At 28.8% G+C, this 20858-nt stretch overlaps 2 protein-coding genes across 3 annotated transcripts in view; both read left to right on the top strand.

Annotated features, from left to right (window-relative positions):
* LOC123290416 overlaps positions 1-20858 on the top strand; it is an 873043-nt gene that overhangs the window by 699409 nt on the left and 152776 nt on the right. The gene's annotated exons all lie outside the window — the stretch shown is intronic.
* LOC123290415 (phospholipase A1-like) lies at positions 1020-4342 on the top strand. Its single transcript, XM_044870590.1, has 4 exons — positions 1020-1093; positions 2279-3145; positions 3694-3919; positions 4302-4342. The coding sequence occupies exons 1-4, from the start codon at positions 1051-1053 to the stop codon at positions 4306-4308; spliced, it is 1143 nt and encodes a 380-aa protein (XP_044726525.1). The 5' UTR covers positions 1020-1050; the 3' UTR covers positions 4309-4342.

Genomic DNA, 20858 nt, shown 5'->3' with positions numbered 1-20858 from the left:
AGTAATTTACTAATTAAATACTGGATATTTGTAGTAGTTTCATACTCAGGATAGTGGAATGGTTCACAGCACGACAGTTAGACAGTAAAAGGTTTGAGGATACGACGAAAAACATAAAATCGGCAATTTGAGATTTTTAAAACCTGATCTAATTTACTATTGTACTTTTTGCTTTCCTTCCGACAAAATATTTCTCTTGGGAGAAAAGGAGCTAAAAAGTTGTCATTCTATTTTAAACATTTGGTAAAAAAGAAGTCACAAAATGGATTGCTGGAAAATGAACAGTTTTTCAAATTTGCGGATTGAATGGGAAATCCAAAGTTGAAAGTTTTTTTCACGCCCACCATGGTTGTCTTTCATTGAAAAGAAATCTTCCACTAACTTTTCTTGCACACACTTTGCATTAGATTTTTAATACGTTCATAGGGAAAATAATAACACTAGTAATCTTTCTTTCATCAATAGAAAGAACTCCCTAGTTTGCGATAGTTACATAGATATTAACAATAAATTCTCACATTTTCGAACATTATATGAGCAACCATCACGCTCTTTGGTAATATATCAGTTAAGATAATGTGATCAAGAAATATATTTATTGACGCGAAAGGTTTTACAAGGTATTGTAAAAGAAAATGGTTTGTTTTTATCCCTAGCTAGTATTATTATTTTATCTTTGGAAAAATTTTAATTTTTTAGAGATAGTGCCTCTGTACAAAGCTTGTATTATGAGACTGAAAGAATTTTGTTTTAACTATAGTATACCACCTGATAGTTATATAATCTTTTCTTTAAGTAAATAGTTGTGTATAATGAATACCTACGTTTAAAATAATAGTGTAAGAAATTTAATAAGCAATCATAATTTTCAAAACAATACTCCTAATAGGTATAAAGAAATCCAACAATTAGCTTCGGCAATGTAATTTCATTGTAAAATCTTTTATTAGGCTTGTTATTAAATTAATACAAATACAGATAATGTCTCAATGCGACTATATATACCGGTTTCGCAAAAACCATCATATCAGTACCAAAAAGTTCAGCAAGATGTGTATTATACGAAACATTCTTCTTTTTTTCATAGTATTCGGTAAGTAATGAGTAATTATTATTAAAATTTTTTACAATTTGGCTTGAAAAAAATTAGAACATCACCTTATAAGTTTGCTTTTATTATTTACTCATAAACAATTAATAACTGAACCTGATAGAATATTGTTATTTTCTGTTGATTTGGTGATATATTTTCGTTTTTAACTATTCTTGAAATACTAAAGAAGTAGTTAAAAAAATGTGTGCAGGTAATAAATGTGTGTAAAAATTATATTTGAAAATTATATTTACTAGTTTTTCTTCTAATAATCCCCATAATTGGTTTCCAAACTGGATAACAGGCATTATTTAAACAATTATTTGATTAATAATGCCGGAATCTATTCATTGTTCTACGTAAATTTCAATTATGGCCCTCTTTCACTTTACTTAAATCCTTTTTTCTTAAATTTTTATTTTAAATTCCATTTTCCTTCCCAAATAATGTGCAGCACCAATTAAATAATTATAGATATTTCCAGAGCTATTTTTATCAGGAATTAGGATAATACAAACGAGAACTTGAAAACGAATGTCAAAACATTACTACAGACAGGTGTGCACGAATTTCAAACTATATATTGCGAGGGAACATTTGCCATTTAAAGTTTTGCTCTATCTATAAAATATTAAGAGTGATTAAAATTTAATTAAAATTTTTATAATTGTTACATAATATTTTATAGATGGAGCAAAATTTAAAATGGCTTAATGTTCGAAAAAATACCAACAACATTTGTATATATGTATAATTGTGTGAAGATAAGAGGATTATGGAACAATTTATAAATTCCGTTGAGAAGTAAATTTTTATTTTACGCTACGTTTCGTGCCTGAATTAGCACTTCTTCAGGCGATCTATAATGAAAAATATACAATGTTGGATGTCCCTTCATTTGAGTAGCGTGGCTTCTTAAATTGTATTTTGATATTTTTGTTTAAAGATCGCCTCAAGAAGTGCTTCTTCAAGCACGAAACGTACCGTAAAATAGAAATTTCTTTTCAACGGAATGTATCAATTTTTCCTCAATCCTCTTATCTTCATCCAATTATATCACAAAGATCTTAACCTATACAATTTGTATAATTTTTTATATAATGCGAAAAAGCCAAGGTTTACTTTTGATTTAACTACAGATTTTGTTAAGAAATATATTTACAAATATCTAATTATTTATTTAAGGTGAATATGGTGGAATTTTTATGAAGACTTTTACTATTAATTTAGAACTGTACAATAATAATTTTTCGGGAAAATACAAAATGCAAATTTCAAGCAGGAATAACACTCTTAACAAAAAGATTTTGAAAGATGCTCCAATTGACATTCGTTGTCCTTTAGAAATTTTACTTCACGGATATCAAGAAAAAAGTATGGGGATGGATATGCTTTGGGCGGGTACAGCGATGGGGGACGGATGGATCACCAAATGGACGGAAAAAATTAAAGATGGTCTACTTCAAAAGACATGCAATAACGTTCTAATTGTTCATTGGGATAAATATGCAAAAGGAGACTTTCAAAAAATAATTAAATCGAATCTAAGAAATATAAAGACACATTTTTCGAGGTATCATTCATTTACTACAAACGAGTGTGGAGCGTTAACTAATGAATGGAGGAATCATCAGATGCTTTATCTACAGGAATATAATAAAGTGATAGATAATGCGCGCAAAATTGCAAAATTTCTTGGAAAATTCCTCTCATACTTACCCAAACTAAAACGTTTTAACATTAAAGATATACGAATTAGAGGTTTTTCATTAGGAGCACATTTAGCCGGATTTATTGGTAAAGAAATAAATATGAAAACTGGTAAAAAAGTAGGACGTATTACTGGGCTAGATCCAACAGGGCCATTATTTTATTCACTTTCAGCTGATAATCGTTTGGATAAAGGTGATGCATTGTTTACCGATGTAATTCATACTAATGGAGCTTTATTTGGAATATATGAACCAATTGGCCATGCTAATTTTTATCCCAATAATGGATGTGGTATGAAAGAGAAATCAAGAATAAGCGATTTCAAAAGGATGGACATCAGTAAGAAAGAAAATAGAACATACAGGATTTTTTTTTAACGTTTCTATCTTAATATTTCGAAAAAGTTATGGAAAAGCAAAAATACGAAAACACGTGTTTGTTCATTTTCTTTGTTCACATTTTCTTCATACTGAGACGACCCAAGTTTGAAAAGATTTTTCTAGATTTCTATTATAATAATATTTTTTACGTTCTTATTTGCTATCGAAAATCAAACAACTTTTGTTCTAGATATTGTTTTTCGTTTACTATTTTTACAGTTCTAGGTGATTATAATCCGTAAAATCAGTAAGTCAAAAATTTTGGTCTAGGGAAAAGTTATCCGACAGTAGTTTCATTTGTAAAAAACAAAATTGTTTATAAAGACGCCACTTTATAATAATACAAAACATTTTCTTCTCATACCCTCTAAAAATGAGCAAATACGGATTTCTGGAGTTGTTGATTTTCTATTTCGTATTCGAAATATTAATGTGGAAATATTTCAAAAAGTTAACCTGTGTATTGTTTGGATTGTGTTTTGGTAATGTTTTTTGTTGCTCTTGTAGTTGGAGAGCTTTTAACTTCTACTTATAGCCATTACAAGGCTACGCAGTACTTTTTTGAATCTATAGATTCAGATGAATTTTTGTCTACACCATGTGATTCATATAAGAACTTTGAAGAAGGCAAATGCAATGGAAACCAAGTATTTATGGGCTATAACGTAAATACTACACTTGCTAGTGGAAATTATTATCTCGATATAAAGGACGATAAAGAACCTGATTTCGGGTAATCAATTTTTTTTTTCACACACGGGGCAAGTTTTACGTTGTTACGGGGCAAGTATGTTACACAAAAGTATCATTCCTTAAAAATTGAAAAACAACTTCATTTGAATATGGAATTAAGGCATGTTTTTAAGATTAAATTTCATTCCAAGGTGGATTCACTGATCGGGTCGTCTGTATATCTGAAATATTATTATTAACCTCGTACGTTGTCTGCACAAAACAATGCTTACTCTCGGGAAGAACAAAAAGTATTATTACTTAGGATCTACAAATTTAAGTCTAATAAGGGTTCGTTCATAAATCAACATACTCTATAGGCACCGACCCTCTATCTTGGACAAAACAAGAGTATATACTACCTAAGTGTTTTTACGTTTCAGATTATAACCATCCAAGCAAAATCCAGCATATGACTTCTCCGAATCGTGGTAATGATCAAATTCAGATAAAGATTGATAAGAAAATAAGTGATCTGTTGTATAATTTGTAATAAATTAATGAATAGAAGTTGTTATTTGAATTATTAAACCTTTTTTTTTTGTTATTATTTATTTAAAGTCGCTTTTTAACGGCGAGGTCATTAACGACTACTGTTTAAAAAACATTACTTTGCTGAATTTTATCTAATAAATTCATTTTAATATAAGTAAGTATGGGTACAATGTTATATCTTGGAAAATTTTATCTAATAAATTCACACTTTTAAGAAGGGAGATGGCTCGAAGACATTGTTCTTGATTATTTAATATTATCTATTAAACCTTTTGATCTCGGTCATTCATACTAAATTTTGATCTCAGTAAGTATACTAAAATACAAACTCATTTATATTGACATTTCCATAAAAATATTAAAAATACAAAGTTAACTCTCAATATTTATTGCATATTTGGTACCATATTTTTTCGATTTAATAATAGTTTGTGCATTTAGAATAACCGATCTCTTAACATGACAATAATTGAATGAACCTATTGACAATAATTGATCTTGAAACTATTTAAAAGAATGACATATGTTGGGACATCCTTAAATACTTTTTAAATAAAATAGAACAAAAATTTGATTACAATTGTTAGAGTATATTAAAGGACTTCTATATACTTTTTTGCACCCTTAATAAAATATTCTTTATATCATATCAAAATAAAATAACACTATAATCAATGTGCCGTCCACCCCATAACTATACCACCTAATAACTGTTAACATCATCCCTTCTTTTCTTTACTCTACAACATGTCTAATTCATACCCTTCCTACACTTGTGCATTTTATTCATATTACCTACATTGGTAACACAACTTATTTTACACCATGTTTAACCCCATTCCCATACTACCCCTGAGAATAAATCTTCTACTGGGTGTGCTCCATAAAGTATGGGTCACGAAACACTTCAAATTAAGTTGTTTTCAGACTTAGTATGTTGCAAACATTGATCTTACCTGGCTTACTAAGTGCTTCAGTGCCGACTCCCAAAATTATCACTGCGAAAGATTTCAGTATATTTTGCCATGGGGACGATCATGCCAAAATTCACAAATAGGAAAGAGAACGTTTTGCCCAAAAAATATTTTTTTTCCCGAGCTGCAAAAATCTGAAAATAAACAACTCTGATCATGATCTATTTAGTGCCAAGTGCTCATTAATATTCAATCAACATGACAGTACACCCTATAATTACTAGAAAATGTATTTTGAACTTATAACATTAATAGACTACTACCTATATTCGGTCATAGTAAGTGAGGAATGAGAGAAATTCTCTCTTTACACTCACTTGTCTATGCTGATGTCTTTTCTCTTAACTATAACAATTGGATTCTATAACATTGCCTATGGCAATTACGTGTTAGAATATAGTGGCAGGTTATGGCCTTTTACACAAACACACACACTTGCACACATTATATGTATTAATAAATACAAGCATGATCATGAACAATATCCCTCGCCAATGGTCTAGCTCTATACACGTTCTTGTACAAGTATTATGATTATTATGATTATGATTATGATTATTATTATTACATATACACAAAACATGGTACTACTACTGATGAGTAATTCAATAAAACTGGAGTTCTCAAACTTTTTTAAATAGCCGATGAGAAAAAAAGCTACGAAATGCTTAATTTCTATCGACATGCTAAAGTACTGGATAACCAATATAGCCAATGTAGCACGTGTGTACGCGACACAATTTGCGCTGTCGTTCTCCGCAAAAAATTGTTTTCTGCCAATATCAATTTATGTTTAAAAGCGGCGTGCCGCTGCGTTAAGTTTGTGCTATTAGGAATTTTCATATCCTTACAAGATGGAACAAAAGGTACAAATATACCAAATTCTGTTTGAAAATAAATCAAAAACATACTTTTTCAATGCAGCATATTTCTTCGTATAAATAATATTACTATTTATTTATTTGATATATTACAGGATCGAGAACCATAGTTTCACTACTTGCAAGTAAAATATGATAAAACAAAATTAATTTGACATTTAAAATGAATAAATAAATAAAACAAAAATAGAAAGCAACAATGGAAGTAATTCTTCGAAAAATTGAATTTCGTATAAACTTGATAATGAAAGTAATTATAGTCACATAAAAAGATATGGAAGGCTTATAAATTGTCTGTCCAAACTGTATCGTATTAAATTTTCAGAAATTTTCTCAGGATCTACAGTTGCGAAAAATGTACACCTTTTATTTTCATGGCGAGTTTCATTTTCTAATTTGCCTTATGTAATAAAAAAAAGAATGTCTGCTATTTTCGTTGTTAAAATCCTCAGTTTCCAGTGCGTGTAAATTGTCTGCTCGACTAGAAATCTGGAATTGCCCGAAATATCAATTATAATTTTGAAACGAAATCGAACATTCATAAATAGATTCATATGGTCAGAAAATAAAAGCGTGTCATTGGTCATGTTATAAACATCTATAATAGCCATTTTTTCAGGAAAAATATTTGCTCCAGCCGCCACAATTGTATATTCATATAATTATAATGAGCTTCAACTAAAATTTATGTAACAATTAACATAAGTAAAATTTATGAATGAATATATGTACTTTTGATTATAATAAACTAAAATTTTATATAATTTAATTTAAACAAATGTGAAAATGTCACCTTACATATATAATATGATAAATTAAAAGTTTTATGTTTTATGTTCTCTTCTGAGAGAACAAGTGCGATGATGATGAATCAACCAGAAACATATTAATTGCTGAAACGAAAGTATTACAAAATGTTCCAAAATGGCTGGTTATGATGATACTAAAATTAGTTAGACTTATCTTGCTCTGACTGCTGACATACATATAGTTATGGTGAAATCATACAAAATCATACGGATTATAAGGTAGCATCTTCTACAGAGGGCACAAGTGTTACTCATCAATATAAAATGAAAATAAATGACTTCTGATCTGACGCCTGGCCTCTAAACCGCAGGGTAGGCATAAATCAGGCTACACGATGGCTCTTTGTGTCAGTAAAAGTGAGAGGCAGGATGGTGTACCGTCTCTATAAAACGTACACAATCCCGAATTTGAAAATTGTAAATCCAGTTTATTATTTCCATAAATACAATTGGAATTTTAATAAATCAAAACCGAACCAAACCCAACCTAATACTCAACTTAAACTGATATTACTCAATTTAAATTAATAATACTCAAATTTTGCAAATATTGCTATTAATGGTTCTGTATAGTTCTGTCCAAATCTCATCAACTATTTTAAATATTCGATAAAAAAAAGCATATAGAACATCATCAGTGATCACAACATAAAGTGACTCCTAAAGCAAACTTTCAGAATGGTAAAATCAAACACTTGAAACGTTATATTTCTAGCTGGGTTAAATGACACGTTTTCAAGTTGGTTGGGGCAAAGTTTTTATTTCCTTGCCAATGGATGACAGAAATGCCAGATATAAAAGAACCATACTTTTGTAGATCGTATGCACTTAGATTTAATTCAATATTATCATTTCTTCCAAAAATTTTATCTATCTAAGCATCCACTAGATCGTGTTAAGATATTAGCAGCTCAGACCGATTAATGATAGATTGATCATCCTGTATATCATAACAGAGCTATGTTTTATTATAAATAAATAACATTATTCAAAACAGTTAATGTTATTAGCTTTAGTTAGTTTCAAGGAGTGTGGTAAGGATAAATGTGTAATTTATTGTAAAATTTACGTTATTTTCGTTAATGTTAGTTTACATATTTATGTATTTTAGTTTTAAGAGAGAAGAACTTTAATATATCATTAAATTCTCTGTTATTATAAAATGGAGAATACAGATCTGTATTCACTGTGTAACAAAAGTAAGCTGACTGCCCAAGTTTTCTAAAATGCTTCGTGCAAAAGTTCAAGGGTTAAAAAAATCTTGAAATGGTCATGGAAGGCCCTATGAAGGCCAATTTTAAAATTTCAAATAGAAACCCCTATATTTTGTTACCGATTCGTGTAAAAGATATAAAAAGAACCTATTTTATTTAGAAAATTTTTTTGTAAAAGTTACCGGAATTTGTAGGCAGAAATCGAATGTGAAAATCTACGAAATCTACGAGTAACGAAACAGACGTGTTGTTTGTTGAGTGAGCCATTGTTTTCAAGAAGGAATTTTTAAGTAGGAAATTAGCGAGAAAACCATTTTTAGGTTGACTTTGAAAAAATGGCATTTGAGGATACACTTAAAAACAAATCTAACAAGTGAAAACAAACAATTGACTGAGCTAATTCTTGAAATACCATGCATAGTCAGTGTTGATTTCTTTATCACATTACACATACAAACATGTGACACATACATAACTGATAATCAAGTATAGTACATATTATAAAATTTCCGCATAATTGGCGCCCTCACGGGTAAACAGTGATGTTTACGAAAAAATGTTTCAAACAAAAGTTTAAAAAAAGTTAAAGAGATTGTTTAATTTTTGATAAGGAACATTTTTTACATTTCAACTTTTGTTCTATCTCTAACGGTTTGCAAGATGGGTCCTACGGACCCAAGACCCAATTGACCTATGATGCTCATTTACAAACTTGACCTCACTTTTTACGCCCTGAGTACGCTGTAAAAATTTCAGCTCGATATCTTTTTTCGTTTTTGAGTTATCGTGTCCACAGACGGACGGACGGACAACCGGAAATGGATTAATTAGCTGATTTTATGAACACCTATGACAAAATTTTTTTCCTAGCATCATTATTTTTTAGGGTTACAAACTTGGAACTAAACTTAATATACTATGTATATTTCATATATACATGGTATAAAAATATGATTTTGTACGTTAGCAGTGCAAACAGTGGTACTTTTCCGTTTCAATACTTAGATAATATGAAAAAAAGGAGTTTAAAAAAACAAAACTAGTCTCAAGTTAAAAAACAAAAACTATTCTCTAGTTGACTTTCACAATAACCTTGAGTGAAAATTTCGAATTTGAGATTTAAAATCAGAATTAAGCTTAGATTAATTCATCATAAGATTCTTATTGAAATTGATTTAAAAATAGCCTTAGTTTTTAAAAAAGGTGGCTTACCTAACAGAATATACATCTATTTTGAAATTCTATAGGAAGAATGGCACTTTCGATTTCTGCTGTAACAGTACTTTAATTTTGAAAATTTTTCCAAAAAAGTGCTTCTCTGAAAAGTTCTTCTAGTACTGTTCCATTACTTTTGTTGCACTCGATATAACTGATGTATTAAATATTATACGATGTAAAACAAAGGATATAATACTAATTTTCTATTTATATAGGTTAACAAAGTAAAAAATCTATAAGATAAAAATATGGTTTTATTAATGACACTTTGCATCAAAATTTTCCGACATGTTGGGAGTGGAGTCACGCCAAACGACCCAATATTTTTGTAAACCACTATTATTCTCTCTTATTATCTTGCACAGGTCGTTTAAATGACATTTTTCCTGTGTTCCACATTTAAAACGCTCCAGTTTCAAAGTTTTTGTAAATGTAAATGTTGTAGGTTACACTGAAATGAACCCAGTCACGAAGTTTCGCGAGAGTCTTAATCACGAAACTATACCCTCGCTCTGTACTGTAGACTTCAAACTCAAAATTTAATTACCCGATACAAAAGAAATGAAAAGTAAAAAATTACACAGAAAACATTCATCTTATTTTTCATAATAACCTATGGATAGAACTCTTTTTTTCCTAATATGCAGAAAATTGAAAGCATTTCTCTTAACTACGCATGGATAGAACTTGATGAAGGCGATTATACTGAACACTATTGTTTACCTAAGCCAATTTTTGAAGAAGAAAAGCAAAATCAAAACACATTAATACGTTTGTGATAATTCAAATCAAATAACCGGGACATAATTTAAATCATAATAAAAGTTACCAAACATGCAGCATAATTTGGACGTGCGCCGAAAATGCGAAAATTCTTTTAAATCACAAATACATCATATTTCGATTAAAAAGATGATAGATGTTCAAAGAAATTAACAACTCGAATACGAACTCTTAGCGACTATCTGAGGATGGCTTTTAAAACGTCGATAAAAGAAATTTCTCCAAACTAAGTTTATACTTTACCAAATTGTTTAATGACCACTGGTATACAATAAATAAAGTACAATATTTTCTAATATGAACATCACCGACATCGTATGAAAGGTATTTATTTATCTAACATTATGAAATAATATTTCGACACGTTATTTTAGAAAAGACTACACTAACATTCACTCACTCACTTACTCTTTCTATTAATTTACTGGACTATTCCAATGGTTTGATATTCCTTCTTCTTTTTGTGTTTATTATCCTATTTTGATTGGGAAATGAATGTGAAAATCTTTGTTCATCAAATGGACATTTTTACAAGATGATTCAAATGAAAATTGTTTTATAAGAATTTAAGTTAGAAAATTGCATTTGATTGCTGAAGTATTTTATATTTTTAGTTGATTGAAACCAAAGTAATCATTTTAGTTAGAGAAATGATTTTCTACTCCTTTGTGTTGCTTCTACGTGTTTTATACGTTGCTTATACGTCTTTATAAACGCCTTTTTCAGAAAATATAATTTCGGTATTTTATTATTGTCTTCAATATCGGATATCTACAGTCATGTGTACAGTGTATAAATTTGGAAAACAATTGAACTCCTAACAGTCAATGATAAACTGTTACATTTTCCCATGCCACTGTATATTTTGGCATATTGACCTATAAATGGAATATTTTGACAACATGTGGTTAAAGGTAATACACATTTGTCTCTCCATTTTTTTTAACTTAATAATTGCTCGAATCTCGAGGTATTATTTTTCTTAAATTGTTAAAAAGAATTGTTGGATTGATAGGGGCACATCTTAAGCAGACAATATATTCAACCTGCGTTTTCAGAGTCAATGAATTAGTCACTCTGATTTATACCTGAAATAAAATAGGGAATATTCATGTATTTTTTTTATATTTTTAATTCATTGTTTACACCGTTATATTAAAGTAAGAAATATAAATACTGTTTAAAAATGCTGTAATTAAGTTTTAAAAAATATTTAAAATACAGTATAATTTTGAAATTTTTAAACGCAGTTTTTTGGCGCTCTCTGTTGATGACGCAAAAGTGCGAGATCTGTCAATTGGCGACAGTTCAATGTTTAATTTACAAGCTAAAAAAATGAATTTACAACACAGAATTTACACTCGTCATTATTCAGTTTTCTTATAAAAAGCCGTAGAATAATATAACTCAATGAAATAACAAATAAAATGTAATTAATACCATACAATATGTCAACAAATTTGACAAGCCAGTACTATGATGTCACGTTCGCATAAAAATTAAAATTTCCGTTTTCGAAATGTTTAAATGTCTCACTGAATTTGTACTTTTATTAACTAATTTTAAGTAATTAAAAAGATATTAATTACTAAAATAATGGTTTAGTTGAAATGCATTCAAGAAAGTTACGGAAGAAATTTGAAATATTTGAACCAAATTTAAATTCCATGAATATTCCCTATAGGAATTTGAATTCACTCCTAATTCTTCACTCATAATTATAAAATCGTTTCTCATTACAAAAACAAAAAGTTGGAAGCTGGTTTATTCGTAATATTTCTCGCAAACACTGAAAAACTGAAAACCGCATAGCTATAACACTGAACATTTTACAAAAAAACTGATTTTTATAAATTTTTGTGAGTTGATTTTTCTTAAAATAAGGTAAATTTTTGCAAGCAATACCCGTCGAAACGATTCAGTTTTAAAAAAATAACGTTTCACATAAAAAATATTTCTCTTCTATTTTAGAAAAACTTTCTTATTGAAAATGTTCTTCTGTCTTATTAGTTGTAAAGAATAGTGAGAACTAGGATGTGCTAAGATGTTAACTCTACATTTTCAATTTATTTCTCCGATTAAGCTTGATTTCAATCAAATTTCAATTTAAAAAAAATACATCGATTAGATTTTTAAATATTTTCGTTATTCCTTTTTGTTAGTTTCCAATATTGAATCGTATTACATACCTAGTGAATTAATATGTTACTGATTGTTCACTGAAATGCCCATTTCTGGAAAAATTTTTCTTTAAAATTATAAAACTTCTTGTAAGATGAAACTTCATGGGCAGTTTTAGAGTATTCATATGCTTCTCAAAAGACGGGATATTTACACTCAATGAAATGAAAAATTCTGTGTGAATTAAAAATTTTATGAATTTATAGGTGTATTATTTACCGCACCAACGTATAGATGATATTATTCGTATTATCTATATCGGTTCGTTTCGCTCGCTGCTATAGGTAACACAGATAATATAACAATCGTACAATTGTATTATATATTATTTGTGAAAAGTACTAAAAAGTACAATACTAGAGTATTGCCCTCAAGGGATGGATATAAATTACAAAAAATAAATTACTTTTCTGAATAGTTTTCCACGTATATATAGGCTGTATGTGCATATCGTGTGAGCTACCAAACCTCAATCTTAATATCCTGAAATTATTAAAATATGCAATTAAATTTCTGACAGAAAACCTTTTTCTATAGTATTTAGTATCGTAAATTAATTTTTACTCTCAATTAGAATAAACTTCTTTAAATATCGATTTCTTAAAATTTTAGTTCTAGAGGCCCTAGAAAAAAATGCCGAACACCACACTTCTACATACTAGAAGGCATTTTGGTTTCTATATTAGGCTTTTATAATAAGATCTCAAAGCCACAAGATCAAAAATATAAACCAATATTTGCCATCAATGAGATTTATGCTAAACTGATTAATATCAAAACTTTATAAACCACGCATGAAATATTCACCACGAAAAATTCATAGGCGGAGAATTATTTGTTAAATTCGAAATTAGATAATTATTGTTAACCACACCCAACACACCCTCGCTTCTAAAAAAATTTCAATCTTCAGATAAAACTTGTGCTTCAGATTAGAAGGTGACTTGTAAAAGTTCATCATCGAATAAAACCAAAGTTACCGTAATAAAAACCTGCGTCTTGTATGAGTTTCATTATTTTAGGAGTTTCCATGGTAATAATATAATACTTCATCCTTATATTATACTAGCAGATACCCGCCCGCTTTCCTGGGAAATTTTTCGTCTAAAAACAAGGTCTATTACGTTATAGCCCTCAACTATCCTCCCTTTTGTTCACAATTTTATGAATTTTAATTTTTTGATGGGGAAATCGAACTTTTTGAAAATTAAGTTCTGCCCATGATACTCGCTGACATTGTACCTTTCTATAGGCCCAATTATAAAATAAACATGATTTTTATACTTTTTGGATCAAAATTACACCATCCACTGAGTTTGATCAAACTTCAAAACAAAATTTTTTTATCATATTTTCTCGATTTTATTCGTACCCCTTAAAAAAATTGCAAAAAATCTAGAAATTCTCCAATTTCGATAAAACTCAGTAAAAAGGGAAATTTTGACCCAAAAAGTACCAAAATCGGGTGCATTTGACGCCTTGTCGAATAGTTTTTCAGATACGGACTAAAATCGATCCAAATAGTGCGATATCTCAGAAACTCTGCAACAAATCATTAAATTGACCTGATTTTAATACTTTTTGGATCAAAATTGCCCCATCCACCGAGTTTCATCAAATCCATTACTTATTGTAGATGAAATAATTTTTAAAATTGGTAGTTAATTCAAAAATGAAGAATGTTCATGCAAACTATCATCCTCTTTTCGCCACCAAAATTACAGAGTTTCATATGAACTCTGCCATAGCTTCATATAAACTTTCACCTTATACAGATCGACCCTATACACAATCTCTCTCCTTTTTGAATTAAAAACTGAAGTGATTGATTTTTCTTTTTTGATTAATGTGTATTTATTTTTATGGACAAAGTTGGATACCAATTTCAATACTTAAAATATAAATAGGAACATGTAATTATTTAATAATTTTTATTTGACATTTAATATATCTATTTTACAAAAAACGTGTGAATTATTGAAAATTTCATAAAAAAACAGCGAAAAGTTTTTACACAACGAATAACATCACATAATTAATTAAAGGCTAATTTGAGTCGTGTAATGACTTTGTATCGCTTTGATTTTTAACGGAACACCCAATACAGGGTAGGCTATAATATGTATAACAATTTATATGTATTCTTTATATACTATCTGGGCAAAAACAACGTAAAATATTTTTAACTTAACATTTTACGCGTTGATTTATAGCATTAGGGAAAACTTGAACTTTATGTAACCATTTCCATTGATTTGTGTTAAAAACAAAAAATTAGGAACTAAAGGAAAAGGTAAAAGGAAAATATAAATTTTACTAAAGTGTGAAAACTTTATAGGTATTACGTATTGATGGAATTTATTCGCGTGTTTCTTCACAGAAAACTTACCATTAAAGATATAATCTTTGCGGACTTCTATTTCTATTTGAATAGGACATCTAAGAAAAATTTATAATTCAAAAATAAAAACAAAATTACCAGAACTAAATCAAAATTGGCGAAAACAAACAATTAACTTAGTCAATTGTTGAAATACCTTGTATAGAAATGAATGACAGTGTTTGCATTATTTTTTTATAAATTAGAAGAGTTTAAAAAACCAACACAATTATGACTTTTATTTGGTTTTCAAAAAATTCGAACATTTTTGAAAATTCTTTCTAGAATTTTTTCCCATTTTTGGAGAATGTTTCACAAGACTACTAATTGAAGCTAACTGCAAATTTTCAACTAGAAACCTATGAATTTTTTATAATTTTGGAAAAAATAGACCACTACAGTTTCAGTACACATTCTAATTTGCGCCATCATGGGAAAACTATGATATTAACGAAAAAATGTTTCAAAGAAAAGTTCTTTGTTTTTTCTAAAGCATAGAAGTACCAATGTTTAAATTCAAGCCTTTCTATTTATTCATCAACTTCCTACATTAGCAAGCTTATTTATATAGATAAGAATAATTCTGGTTAAACTGTCCTTTCAAATTATTTAATTAATAATATCCATTGCAAAAAACAATCGATCCATCCCTTTCAAAATGTACGACAATTCACATTAGAACCACAAACTCACTGAACAATAAACTCTTTTCTTATTTAGTCGAAGTATAAACAATTACTTTCTTTTGCTTCATAAGTTACGAGGTATATCATATGCTATGACTGCGTTTTGTTAATCCTGCTAGCATAATGTTTAGAAATTATTGCTGTTAACGAAGATCTGTGGAACAAACCTTACGTTTCAATCGTTGAACGATTAATATTAAAATTCCCTTGAACTATAGATTCTAAATTGAAAATTTCATCTGAAGTGTTTCAAGTCAACTACGTCCTCCTGTAGCAGATGTAAGAAAAGGTTTATTTCATTTATTAAACACAAAAGTTTCATTTATCCCTATTTTGTTTTTTACTAATTTTTTTATATTTTATTGGTCTAGTTAATTATTTTTTCATACGTTTCCTAGCGTAACGAGCGTAATCTTGTGAAAATTCCAAAGGCTTGTACTAAATGCTGAATTTGTTACTTAACCAAACGAGTTTGATATGTACATAAACAAGTGAAAACAAACAATTGATTGAGTTAATTGTTGAAATACCATGTAGAGACAGTGTTCATTACTCTGTCACATAACACATACATACATGTCACACATATATAACTGATATAGCCATAACATACATACTATACAATTTGCGCATAATTTGCCCTCTCACGGGTAAACAGTGATGTCTACGAAAAAGTTGTTTATTTTTTATAATGAACATTTTTTACATTTAAACTTTTGTTCTATCTCTAACGGTTTACAAGGTGGGTCCTACGGAACCAAGACCCAATTGACCTATGTTGCTCATTTACGAACTTTACCTCACTTTTTACGTCCTCAGCACGCTATAAAAATTTCAGCTTCATATCTTTTTTTGTTTCTGAGTAATCGTGATGACAGACGGACAGACGACAGACAGATAACCGGAAATGGACTAATTAGGTGAATCTATGAACGCCTACACCAATTTTTTTTTCTTAGTATCAATATTATTAAGCTTTGCAAACTTGGAACTAAACTTAATATACTATGTATATTTCATATATACATGGTATAAAAATACATTTAAAATTTAACATATCGTACATTTTAACAAAATTAATATTTACATAGCACTTGAAAATATTATTGAACATTTTAAAATCAAGTGATAAAGAATTTATACACAAATTTTCCTTGAAAATTTATACTCGTATGCCTAATGTTTTGTCATATCTTAAAAACTATACAACCTAAGTTAAAAATATGGTATTTAGAACAGGCTCTGGATGGGGTTGAGTGTGCAAAATATGAGTACTGCATTTTGTCAATTGATTCTTGATCAGAAAAGCTTATAGATTAATATTGTGAATCTTGCCAGAAACCATATTGGTCCAATTTTTCTATACCCCCTACCCTCTCCAAAGAAACAGTTAAATGACAATGTTTTGAATCAAGTAAAGTTACTCTTGATTCTATGGATTATTTAACGTCAAAAAGGCTCCTTGTGATTTTTTCGTAAACTTCTTCGTTTTCGAGATATTTAATGTTTGGAAAAACTTCAAAAAGGCCCTTTTTAAAAGCTAAAAAAGCAGGGCATAAAAGATGTTTAATTTCCACTATTATCACTAAGTTAGACAGTAATACTAAATATTTCAGTCTTATACACTGTTATTAATAAGAATTATAACATCTTTAAAGAATTAAAAGTTGAGACTTTAGAATTAAAGAATCTGTAATTTCTCTTCAGAACTTCATAAAGGATGTTCAAACATTATTTTAGAAATTTGATAAACTCAAAAATCTAATTTTATGATCTTTTTTTAGCTTTTAAATTTTTGGAGTTTTTCCGAACATTAAACTGTTAATATCTCGCAACAGAAGAAGTTTACGAAAAAATCACAAAATTTTTGACGTTAAATAACCCATAGAATCAAGAGTTGCTTTGACTTGATTCAAAAAATGTCATTTAACTGTTTCATTGGAGGGGGGGGGGATACAAAAATTGGAAAAATAGGGTTCCTGGCAAGATTCACAATATTAATCTATGAGCTTTTCTGATCAAGAATCAATTAACAAAATGCGGTACTATATTTTGCACACTCAACCCCATCCAGCGCCTGCTCTAATTATTAATTTATAGCGAGTATATTTTTACATAATTTAAGGCATTGAGAAATGATACAACACTTTCAAATCTTACTAGTCTCGTTTTATACCTAATGATTTTTGAATTACCGTACTTTCCAGAAAATTTTCATAGCCTGTGCGTACAAGAAGTGCAAAAATTATATATGGTTCGAAGATAACATAGTGCTAGATAAAAAATCTCCTGCGAATAATAGTATCTCTCCTACGTACCTTCGTAAAAAATAACGTACGGAAACAGTAAAAATGGGTTTAGAGATGCTTTAAATGAACCAAAAATATCGATTTGATTTTGTTTTAACAATTATTTTTTTACATTCTATGTCTAACAGTTTTCAAGTTATCCTAGATATGAAATAAATTTCGATTTTTGTTCCAATTTTCAAGATCAATTTCGATTACCAAGTAGTCATCATCAGTATGAATTAGCTAATCGCAATTATTCTTATTGTGTATGTTACTCGTTGCTACTTTGGTGGCGAACTGCCAAGTTTTCTTCTATCTCCCGCTAGCTATAAAGCAGAGTAAGCTTTTTATTAAACTTGAAAGCCCAAGTCCAATGTAGCTAAAATCACTGTTAAATTCGACGGAATATCCATGCAGAATTGTTCTGAAATTACAATACTAAAGTAAATAGAAAATTTGTATATACCTACTGTTGTTCTGTTGTAATTGATTATTCAACGGGTTGTCTTTAACTTATTATATTAATTGTCAAATTGAAAGAGTGAATAAGTAATAAAATTATTTTAATCCAATGATGCATAGAATTATTATTTTTAACTAACTCCAATAAATCCTATGTAATAACTCCCTTATACTACAAACTACACCCTATAAACGATCATACGATATTTAATAATGACTGGTATAAATTTGAAAATAAATAACAAATTTTTAAGCATAAAATATTATACTATAGATTCAACTTTTAATGTTGAAAATTTATTACTAGTAAAATGTCTACGCATAATACTAAATATACAGGACGTTTTCTTCGACATGTGCTTTTTTTACAAAAAATAATAAAGCTAAAAATATTTTGTAACGCTTTCTTTATAAAAATCAGCTTTTATTGCACTAAAAGTAAATATTAATTTTTGCCGCATCATCCATATTTGATTGTTAAAGAGTAGCAACTTTCAAGTAGCATTTTGACGCCAAAAAACCTTGTTTTTCTGGTATTTTAAATAGTTACTGAACATTGAACAAATAACAGTAACTTAAAGCATATTTTTCACCCTATACCAGAAAAGTAATTTTATCCTATATTGTTTTACCAGATTTGACTGACCAGATTTGTTACATATATGCGAAGCTGGTTGATGTTGTTAAACATCTCCAAAAAAATAGCATTTAGCTAATAGTATAGGAAAAGCATATTCCCGGACTCTTATAATTGCTGGCCACAGTGCCAGCCGAGTGCAAAATCGTTCAGGAATAGAATCATTTTCTTATTAAATGCTAAAACTATTAGTACGCCACTTTGACTATATGCCTCACATTACATACATACGATCACTGAATAACTTTCTAAATTTTTTCTTTCAATTCCTTATTTAAATAAAAAATTTAGAAACTTATTCTTTTAGTACTTCCTTTAGTTAAAGTTGTAAACTAGCTGTTTAAGTTTTAATGTAATACAAATGAATAATAATGTTATGTTATAGAATGAACTGCTGAAAAATAAAAATTGAGTGACTGAAAAATTCTCCATTTTAGTGGGTATTTATTATTTGGAAGGCGTACGCGTCAGATTTTTTTTTATTCCTTTATAGCAATACAGGAATCTTCACCTAAATTAAGCGATCTAATTTTATTATAAACGTCTATGTATTTTTGTTTGAAGGTTATCGGTATGTGGTGGTTGGTATATTAAAATTTGGACACATAATATTATATGGTTTTGTCAATAAACTCACAAAATTTTTTTAATGTGGTTTGAAGTAGGTACGTACATAAATATATCAATCGATTACACCTTTACAATATTAATAGCATAAAATTTATATTTATATCACGTGATTTTTTAAGGTATATAATAAATATTAACTATATTTTTTAAACCTATATAAATTTTAACTAGCTGTGTGTTGTAGTACATAAAACTGTTATTTATTATAGTACTAACAATATAAAACTCAACCATTCCGATACTATTTTTTAAAAATTTTTTATTGTAAACAAAACGAAAAGTTAGTTGAAAATATGGCGGCATCTTTTTTACAAATTTTGTATTTCAATATTTTGTTAATCACTTCGACACTTTAAAAAAACTGAAAATTTTAATCATGAGTACAGTTGTAGATTAACAACAATAATTCACTTCAATTATTAATCAAACAATAATTAATATTCTGAATAACAAGGTAAAACAAACAATTGACTGAATTAATTGTTGAAATACCATGCATGGACAGTGTTGATTACTCCATCATATTTCACATACATACATGTCACACATTCATAACTGATATCCCCATATAATACATACTATACAGTTTACGCGTAATTTGCGCCCTCACGGGTAAACAGTAATGTTTACGAAAAAATGTTGCAAACAAAAGTTGGTTATTTTTTTATAAGAAATATTTTTTACATTTAAACGTTTGTTTTATCTCTAACGGTTTACAGGATGAGTCCTACGGACCCAAGAACCAATTGACCTATGTTGCTCATTTATGAACTCGACCTCACTCTTTACGTCCTGATTACACTGTAAAAATTTCAGCTTGATATCCTTTTTCGTTTTTGAGCTATCGTGTTGACAGACAGACGGATAGACAACCGAAAATGGACTAATTAGGTGATTTTATAGACACCTATACTATACTAAAATTTTGTTCATAGCATTTATATTTTTATGCGTTACAAACTTGGGACTAAACTTAGTATACCTTGCATATTACATATATGCATGGTATAAAAATTATTATTCGGAAAATTATTATTGTAATAAAATTATTAGTTTAAAGCAGTTAAGTTACACACTTTGGGAATTTGATAGTGAGGACTATATGAGTTGCATTCATACGAACAGTTGTTTGCAATAGTTATGGTTCAAATGCGTTAATTGTTTCGAATCTTAATCAAGAATGGATAATCATGTCCAATATAATACTCACTTAATAAAAAAAAAAATTATTTTACCATCATTAATGAGGAAATTGTATTTTTCAGCCTACTCCTAAACTATTACATGCGCTGATTTCAT

The sequence above is a fragment of the Chrysoperla carnea genome, chromosome 1 (assembly GCF_905475395.1).
Source record: "Chrysoperla carnea chromosome 1, inChrCarn1.1, whole genome shotgun sequence".
Classification (NCBI taxonomy): Eukaryota; Metazoa; Arthropoda; class Insecta; order Neuroptera; family Chrysopidae; genus Chrysoperla; species Chrysoperla carnea.
This window is presented reverse-complemented; position numbering and strand designations above follow the sequence as displayed.

Coding starts and splice junctions, on each gene's coding strand:
- LOC123290415 (XM_044870590.1), top strand. CDS start 1,051: ATGTGTATTATACGAAACATTCTTCTTTTTTTCATAGTATTCG. Junction 1,094..2,278: donor TCTTTTTTTCATAGTATTCG/GTAAGTAATGAG, acceptor TATTTATTTAAG/GTGAATATGGTGGAATTTTT. Junction 3,146..3,693: donor TTTCAAAAGGATGGACATCA/GTAAGAAAGAAA, acceptor TTGCTCTTGTAG/TTGGAGAGCTTTTAACTTCT.